This window comes from Coenobita brevimanus, chromosome 93 (genome assembly GCF_032717465.1).
Source record: "Coenobita brevimanus isolate Jiangsu-jjx chromosome 93, ASM3271746v2, whole genome shotgun sequence".
NCBI classification, from domain to species: Eukaryota; Metazoa; Arthropoda; class Malacostraca; order Decapoda; family Coenobitidae; genus Coenobita; species Coenobita brevimanus.
Window position 1 is genome coordinate 49,872,406 of NC_137046.1, and position 9,795 is coordinate 49,882,200.

The following is a 9,795-nucleotide window of genomic DNA, read 5'->3' on the forward strand; positions in this document are numbered from 1 at the left end:
ACTAAAGGAAGTCTATTTTAAGAACAGTTAAAAGTTATAGGGAAGGTCAGTGTTCGACCTGTGTGGGCCTGTGAAAACAAAATAACTAAACAGTTTTTATTTAATTTGAACCAAACCTTGCGGAAGTGTTGAAGGTAAGGCATGAACGAGGAGTTCGATTTTGAAAACACTCACGCAAAGGTCAAGGTCACAGGACAAGGTCAAAGTTCGTCAGCATATGTTTTACTTGTTTGCATTTTCTAAGTATAAACGATTTTGTTGCTTTGAGAAATACTAACAGTCAAATGGTAGACGATCTCTTGCTAAATCAGCTTTTCATGTCGTTTCCACTTACAGCACAAGGACCCCCCCCCCACACAAAACTTTTATTCTTGGAGGACGGTGGACGCTCTAAGCTGCATAAAATCATCCCTGGGGCAGCAAGGCTTAAAAACTAATAAGATCTCTCTCTTCATGAAAGGGAAAACTCATAGTAGCTAAGCGGAAGTGTATCATGCGAGGAAACTGCTGAACCAAAGCCCCTGTCTCAGCCTCGGTCAGTAACAGATCCAGACGCAGACGACACTGGTGTTGGGGTCATGAAGGAGTAATTCACAGGGGAAGTTAGGAGGAGGGTGAGACAGATTCGAGGTACAAAATGTGAAACAGAAGACAGTGACAGAAGGCAGTGGTATGGCTTAGGTAGGTAGGGAAAACAGAACAAATGCAAAGGCACAAACGGAGAAGCAGATTATAATGCTAATAGGCAGTGGTATTATAGTGTAGGTCTAGTTGGGAGGACGGTATGACAAATACAAGGTACACACTGGGGCTATGGAGGGTTTGGTAAAGAGCAGGACAGATACATGACACAAGAGGAGGCAACGGCATAGGGGTTTACCTGAAAGGAAGAATGAATACAAAGCACAGATGGTGAACCAAATGATGGTGTCAGTAGACAGTTGTATGGTTAACGTTAGATTCGGAAAAGGGTAGGGCAGATATAAGGCGTAGACGGAGAAACAGTGATTGGAGACGTGATGTGCTGTGGGGGTGGATATTTGATTGTCGGGCGAGCCAGTTGTGTGCAGCCATAGGACACGACATGCCCCCCTATCTCACGCTGCTGTTAGCGAGGACATGAGATTTGCATGGCAATGTTATTATACACACACACACACACACACACACACACACACACACACACACACACACACACACACACACACACACACACTACGAATAAAGCAGGATAGTACAGTACCTCACTCGCCAGATTTCGGCAATTTCTCGCGTTTTGATAATGTTATCGGTGTCTTGCAGTCACCCATTATATACCCCCAGCTCCACGCACATACAGTATATGTATGGTATTTGGGCCTGAAGTGACGAATATGTAAAATCCTACCGTTAAAGTTCGGGGACTTCTATTGTACACGCCAGAACTAGCCATCAGATATTAAATATAAATATGCAAATAAAAGCGCTTTGGCGTTCATCCCGCCACGGAACTGGGGGGAGGGGAGTGGATAAGGAGGTGGGAGTAGTGAGCAAAGGAATGGGTGGGATGGGATGGAATGATGGCGAGCGACGGGGTTAGGACAGGAAAGTATACCATGTGAAAATGGGTGTTGTGTAATTCGTGATTTGAGTGCAGCGAAGGTTTAGTTTATAATATCGTCCAAAAATAAGTGCCTAGGGGAGTAAAGAAATAACCGTGCGGGGAAAAAGAAGTGGGGGGGATGAGATGGAATTCTGGTAGGGCTGGGGAGGGAACATAAGAGTATACCCAGTAAAAATGGGTGCCATAAAGTTAATGGTTTTAGTGCAGTGAAGGTGTATTTACAGTTTTCTCCAAAAAGAAGAAATAAATAAGCTCATGTTGCTCTTATATGCCAGGCGTTTTACATGAAAAATAATAAAAACTGATGAACAATAAAACAATAAAATAATCAACTTTGGATACGCCGGAGGTTGAAAATACTGGTCAGGATGGGAATTACGCCCTAAGATTAAGTGGTTACCCGACTCGGAAAACCGGTCCCTATAGAAGTCCAGGGATCGGGTAGCAGGGAAAGGGGACGCGATTCACAGCACAACATATTATTATTCTAAGATCTGTTTTTTTTATTTTTTTTATTTTTTTATTTTTTTTTTTTTTTTAATAGGAAGAACAAGCAATATGAGAAGATGGTGCCTCTCTCCTCTCCTTGTCCTTTTAGCACAACCAAATCTTAGTTACCACATGGAGTTCATCGTATGAACATCCTGTCAGGGTCAGAGGGGGACGAATAAAGAATAAATTACTACCACAGGCACGTTCAGGGCCGATCAGTACCCTCTCCAAGTCAGATTTTTATTTGTATGAAGGGCAAAGAGATCATCCCATGTCTCGTTCTTTCAGCAGCAAAAAAATATGGTGACGAGAAGAAAGTTTTCAAAGAACTGTTACCTGTTTTTGCAGGAAGGACAGGAAAGGACTTATGGAACTTCCCATGCATCCTGTTCTCCATGCGTTCAAATTCGAGGTGCGAGAGCAGGTTGATCGTAAATTTATTCGAGAATTCCACCGCAGAACGCACATGAAGGTGACAGAATAATAATTCCGGGCGTCGTCAGTGCACCAATAAATAAATAAATAATAAATAAATAAAGTTGTTACCACCAAATCATCGTTGTATACCGATGATTTGGTGTTGACTGTAGAGAATGAAAGGGAGGCGGAGGAAAGATTTAGGAAATGGAGAGAGGGTATGGGACACAAAGGCTTGACAGTAAATGCAGATAAAACTAGAATGCATTGAGAAAGTGCATACCTCCGCCAATGCCAGTGCAGGATCCGGATCCACCCCCAAATTTAATCAATTCTTTCTTGGTCCATGGCCCACCCTTCCACAAAATTTCATTGAAAGTCATAGAGAACTTCTGGACAAACAAACAAACAAACAGACAAACGTAGGTGAAAATATAACTTCGTCCATCTTCGTCGGCGGAGGTAACAAAGGTGATGGTATCTAGGGTTGGTGGCAGTACTCTCGAAGAAGTGGGAGAGTTGCCATGTGCAGTTTGCCACAAGGGCGTGGTAAGTAATTCCATCTTGTGCAGTGTTTCTGATAAGTGGGTGCGTAAGAGATGTAGTGGTATTAGGAGCAGACTGCCAGATAATGCTGATTTCACGTGTACGGTGTGTCGGGGAGAGCATGTGGAGAAAGTCAGGCGTGAAAGGACTGATCTTGCTGGTGATCCTCTGCAGTGTGTGGAAGAGTTTTGTTACTTGGAAGATATCTTATGTGCTGCAGGTGGGGCTGGAGTGAGCAGTGGTTGGAGGAAGTTCAGGGAACTGTTTTCTCTCCTAACATTGTGAGGGCTCTCCTTCCATGCTAAGGGATCTTTGTATGCGGCATGTGTTAGGAGTGTAATGCTGAATGGTAGTGAGACCTGAGCAGTAGAGGAAGAGGATATTCGCGGGCTCAAAGGTACAGAAATGACAATGATGAGGTAGATGTGCAGTAAGTCTTTGAATGCGAGGCCTGGGGAGGCTAGGTTTACGATGGAAGAGTTAGGAGGAAGGATGGGATTGAAGTGTATTGATGGTGTGATGAAGAGAGATAGACTGAGAAGGTATAGGCATGTGAAGAGGATGGGGGATGACAACTGGGAGCAGAAATTGAGAAGTATGAACGTTAGGGGTTGGGTTGCGAGAGGCAGACAGAAAAAGACCTGGGACGAAGTCACTGAGTGTGAACTCAGGGATAAGGGACTGAACAGGAAGGCTGTCAGAGATCGAGCAGCATGGACAGCCGCCTTTAGGTGACTAAGGCCAACGCATGCAGACATGTTGGAGCCTTTATCAAATGAAACGAAATGAAATATTGACTCATAAATTTTCCATAAGTTTACCAGATGATCTCACTTTCTCATCATTCCCCGGTTCAGGCTGTGTGAAATAAAACCGTGAATGAAAGCAAGCACCACAAAGGAGGAAATTGGTGCAAACGAAGAATTGCACAAAGTGTACGAATATAATGGCTGAGAGAATAAGAGAAATGGCTGGTTCTGTGATAACCCTACGGCAAAGATACAAAATTATGTAGCCTAGAGAAGTTCAGATGAACTGCAAAAGTGTATTTATGAGTGTGTTGGTATGGCACAGAAGTTATTTGTACAGCATGAGTATCCCGTTCAATCCGATAGCGTCTTTTACTTGATACCTGCTAATCCAAAACATTTAACTCTACGTGAGACTCCTTGATACGGCAGGGATATGAAGAGTCAGTGTTCATTGCAGAGGAAATGGGTAGAATAATAAATAATCAGGTAGGAGAGGTACTTGAGTGATACATGGAAAGAACTGATTTGGAAAGAACTGATTCATAGAGTAATGAAATGATATACACGAGACTGATGGTAGTTGAAGTGGTAGGCACAGATGATGGTTTGGTACAAAGCATGAGCGAGTTCGTGAGGTGATGGTGGCATGGATAAAAAGGTGTGCTGAGGACTGTGGTCTCAGGACTGAGCCCATGGGGAACAAACTGTAGATATGAATTCAGTACGACCATATGGCCCCAGCGATGTGCCGTACAAAAACACCCCCACAAATGTCATAACGTCAGGACTGAATGTGATATCCCTAAAATGGTATTATATTAGGGATAATGCACATTAGTGTCTTTATTGACAAGTGATAGGTGATGGTTACAATGGTGTGCCAGAGGTGAATTACTCAACCAAGGGAATGGTTTCTTCGACCAGACAGAAAGTGTGTGTGTGTGGTGGTGGTGGTGGTGGGGGGGGTGAACGGTTTGAACCAGTCTGGAGGAAGGGCTGAGGGGCAGTCATAAATGAGGTGATTCAGTTTTCAGAACATTAGGTCAAAGGCCAAGACCGCAAAGCAAGGTGAACTCAAACCAATTTTGATTCAGTTTGAGACAAACTTGGTTGAACGGTTGAGGGGCGGCAACTGAGCTGAACTAAAAAAATAAACCTCTGGCACCTGGCAACAAAAACCGTATGACACTAAATCACGGAGGGACGGGCAAGAATGAAATAATTTAATTTTGGGGGGAAGAGTAAAGGGCAAGATCACAAGGAAAAAAAATTTAGGGCGTAGGTATTGCACGTTGTGGTAGGTAGGGGCGCTCACCATCCACTCACTCGATGTAGTGCTGCTCTCGGGTATCTGCCCTTTCCTCTCCTCCATCTTTCTTTCCTTCCATCCTCTTCTGTCTTTCTTTCCTTCATTCTTTCCTTGTCCTTGTGCCTACTGGTGACTTTACACTCCCTCTTCTTTCTTTCCTTCATTCTTTCCTCTTCCTTCTGCCTGTGGGTGACTTTACACTGAGTGAAAAGCCAAATGGTTTCTTGTACACCAGGAAACCATTTACTATACTGGGTGGTAACCATATGACCAAATTTTGGCGCCTGATAGTGAGTAATTACGGCGCTCCAATTGGACTGAGCCGGTGAAGGTTTATATCCATGGGGTGGTTGGGTTGTATTGCTCACGTAATGCCACTCAGGGATGAGTGAGGCTGGTCACTCACATCTTAAATGTCGGAACCAACTTGCCTAGCCCCGGGCTCCTAAGCTTCTCATGGGGCAATGTAGGATTGGGTGAGGAATAAAAAAAAAAAAAGTGTTGCTCTGAGGGTTCCATATTATTATTATTATTATTATTACTCAAGACGAACTTGGGAACTGAATATCTTGTGACAGCTACAGTACAGTAGGTAGATTCAGATACTGTATTTTTAAATATGATTAGTGAGATATTAACATTTTAGATCTGTATACTGCATGTGATATTGCACATAGTTTTTCATCGCTGTACTAAATGTTGATTTTCTGGAGGTTGTTATTATCACGTACTAACTGTCGGCTTTCATTTCAGAACCCGGAATACTCGGAAGATGAACTCAACAAACTTTTCTCACTCTTCTGCAAGTACGCTGAACCAAACACAAAGAAAGGCTCCATCTCCTTGGATAGCTTCAAGAAACTTTTGGAAGCACTTGACCTCACCCAAACACACCTTGAAGCAAAGGAAACCTACGATAAAGTGGTCAAAGATGGGAAAGTCACCTTGAAAGAGTTTATGAAGCTTGTCAAAGATCTTGAATCAAAAACGGGAAAAATAAACTTGGATGTAGGTTTGGTTCCTAATATATATATATATATATATATATATATATATATATATATATATATACATAATATTATTTATTTATTTAGAGATTTATTTCCTTTGTCTTGTTTATATTATTTAGTTGTTTATTTCTTATTCATTTAGAGAATTTTCTTTCCTTGGAGAGAGAGAGAGAGAGAGAGAGAGAGAGAGAGAGAGAGAGAAATTTCACTAACTTGTTCAAATATAAATAAATAAATAAATAAAACTGAGTCACTGCTTCATCAGTAACATCCAGCCAACCAACATGCTTCATGAACTCCCATACAAGTTGCTCTTTCTAGAGGGACAGGAGTGCACCTAACCAGAATATGAAGTGGCCATCACCCATTCACAAAACTGGAAAAAAAAAAAAAAAAAAAAAAAGTGCCCTCACTGTAATGCAGCCCTCCACACATCCACTTACCTCATGCACCACACTTTCACAACAGACATCTTTAAACGTAACCTCAACCAAAGATTTTTAGAAGTGTTGGCTGGTTTACTGCATTCCACTGAGTTCATGTTCAAATGAGGCTGGAGCCACAACAACAATATGTCACACCTTCCAACTTACCCACATTACTGTGTTATTTTCATCTCCCAGTGTCATCATAATATATCTTCCTTCCTTACCCTTCCGATGTGTTACATTCTCATAGGTAGAGAATGTCATTTGTTTGGCATTAGTGAAAATACAAACAATACTGTGACCCTCCAGTTATGCGGCTAATGTATCACTGAATTTTTCTACAGAAATCAAGTGGTGCAAATGGTACCATGGAAACCCATGTTATAAGGCTAACTGGTATGGTGAAATCCAAAAATTTTTCCCAATGTCCCCCTTTTGGCCCTCCTGAAAAATTACCCCCTTCCCCCAGATCATACCTAATATTTATTGTAGTAATCACACAAACTCTAGGAACAACGCTGGGCATAAAAAAAAAAGGTTAATAAGAGTGGTGATCACTTACCACGACACGGATGGAGATGCTTGGATGTCGGGATGGGGTGTATCTGAGGCTATGAGAGGAAATGAGTAGTTCCTCTAACCCCTCGAGGGATGAGGCTAGACTTCGAACCCCTCAAATTCGCTCCCCCCATGTTTTGTGGGTGGGGTGCTCGATTTCTGGGATTTTCCCGCACAAACCAGATTCCTACATAATAGGAATCAGGGTAGGGTTTATTTCTCCGTGTAAATGATGAAAATCGCAAATGGAACCCCGTGTAACTGGAGGGGCCACTGTATCCAAGCTCAGCCACTGGAGGGAGGGGATTATAAAGATTACTTCTAACGTGTTAGGGTGTCTATATGGCAACTAAAGGGTTAAAAGCTTTCACTACCACTTCACTTGAACATTCATTACTGATACCAAACATTCCACACAAGCTTGCCTTGCATTACTGTGCCCAGGGCAGGCATCAGTACCCAGATATGAGGCCTCCTAAATTGTCTCTGGGTAGTTGTTTTGAGGGTCAGGGGGTTCAAGGTCCACACCACCCCTACCCATTTAATTGCCTAGAAATTCAGGGAATACGTGGGCAGTGCTTTCTCCCTAAAGATGTCATAAATCTGTTTAAAGGCTTTGAAGTAGAAGAATTCCAGTCAGGAGTATGGGTCTGTGTGAGGCTAATGTCTCTGAAAAAGAGCACAAGGATCACGTGGCGGGCTGCCAAGTAGCCATACTTTACACTCATGGTCACTTATGGAAATACGTGTCAGGTCAGTGGTAGCCACTGACTGACTTCCAGTTTCAGTACTGTATTTACCAATCTTGAATGGATAATAAAACTGGTAAAAGTACACAAGTCAGCTATACTTTGTGAACTGATAACATTTGTGGTAACTGCCATTAATTATACTGAAATTACTCTTTTCAGCTTGTGGTAAAATTGGCAGCACAAGAGGAAGTTGACGTGGACAATGTAGGCGTAGGTGGCGCAAAGAGATTCTTTGAGGCTAAGGCGCGCATCCTAGAGGTAGGGGATGCAGCCTACAGAGCAGTGGAAAACAAGAAGAAAGAGGAAGAGGAAAAGAAACGGAGACAAGAAGAATTCCAGAAAAAGAGAGAGCAGTTTCAGCCTGCTGCATAAGGAATCTTATAGCATGAACAATCTTTTTTAATACAGTACTGAACATGTGAATGTAATGTATAGTAAAACAATCTGGGAAAAAAATGCGACTTTTTTCTGAGTTTTAAAAATGTGGAATATGTAGAAAACACTGATTGTGCTCTTAGTACAGTATAGTACCGTATTGTCATATTTTGATGTTAATATTGCTAGTTTTCAGAGTAGCCCTGTTAAACATACATAGTGTGCTGTGGGCAGAAATTATATATCACATTATATATATTTATATATATATATATATATATATATATATATATATATATATATATATATATATATATATATATATATATATATATATATATATATATATATATAATATATATACCTCAAATAGTGCTGAAGCACATAGCCAAATTCTGAAACTGGTGGTTAGATGATACTGTATTTCAGATAGAATCTGGCAGGTCTTAATGTCAGTTACAGCCATGGTGCTCAATCCGTACAGAACATACCATACTGTCATTTGTTATATAAAGTATTTGGATTTTATCAATACAGGAGATTAGTTTTCCATATGCTCTGGATCAAAGTTTTTACTGCATTGTAGTAGAACTGTATTCTATCCTAAAATCTGAATATAGCCTTTTCTTTGTGTGTGTGTGTGTGTGTGTGTGTGTGTGTGTGTGTGTGTGTGTGTGTGTGTGTGTGTGTAATTCACCGAGTCGGTCAGGATCACTTGATGGTCGTGATCGTCAGCTTTTACCCTCCCGGAAGGGAGCTGAGAGCTCATATAGTCCGATCTAAGGGCAAGGCTGTAACCTTCACACACGCACACACCCATCCCCTTGCTCAAGGGGGACAGTAACCACCCACTTCTTCAGTGAAACCTTTCGCAACCTGAGCGAGGCGCGAACTCCCGTCTACCAGATGGCAAGCGTGTGTGTGTGTGTGTGTGTGTGTGTGTCCGATTCTGGGAATAGGCTTCACAACCCGTTCTCAAGGCCCAGTAGTCCTCCATTCCATACACCTCCACATGTCACCACTTTGGCACTAACACCCACCATCCATATTGAATACATGCTAGGGCTGTCTCATACAGGGCTGGTGTGCTGGTATTAGCGGGTGTATTTTTATGACATGTCTGCGGGCCTTCTGGCAGATCAGTAAAGCCTGCTTTAATGAAATTCAAATCCTTCAACTGTTCCCTGTGCCAGCCGGGATTCGAAATGAATGCTAGGTAGTATATTAGAAAATGATGAGGAAGCAGCTTTGTATTAATTTCAAAGGCTGGATCAATAGCAAATGCTTTTCATTCAGCCAAGTAAATGTAATCAATCTGTTATCCATGGTTCAGCCTTATCTAGCCATCTCTTGACATATCTAATCATACATGGCATGTGTGCTTGTGGTCTTTCATATATAATTAGCACTAAATCTCTTCTTGCAGTAAAACTCTCAGTGCTATGTAGATAAAGTACAATGCAGTACATTACAATATATAATATATTTCAGTGTTCTGTGAATGATACAAAGTGTTTGATGTGCCTCATGCCTTTATATTCAGCTAATACAGA

At 41.7% G+C, this 9,795-nt stretch overlaps 1 protein-coding gene across 1 annotated transcript in view; it reads left to right on the plus strand.

The window, feature by feature from the left end:
• LOC145412502 (EF-hand domain-containing protein D2 homolog) overlaps window positions 1-8,470 on the plus strand; it is a 49,044-nt gene extending 40,574 nt beyond the window's left edge. Inside the window, exons 3-4 of the mRNA XM_080282389.1 lie at window positions 5,873-6,127; window positions 8,027-8,470. Coding sequence (XP_080138515.1) covers window positions 5,873-6,127; window positions 8,027-8,239 — 468 coding nt within the window. The 3' untranslated portion in view covers window positions 8,240-8,470. The remainder of the gene's footprint in view (window positions 1-5,872; window positions 6,128-8,026) is intronic.
• Window positions 8,471-9,795: the final 1,325 nt, after the last annotated feature.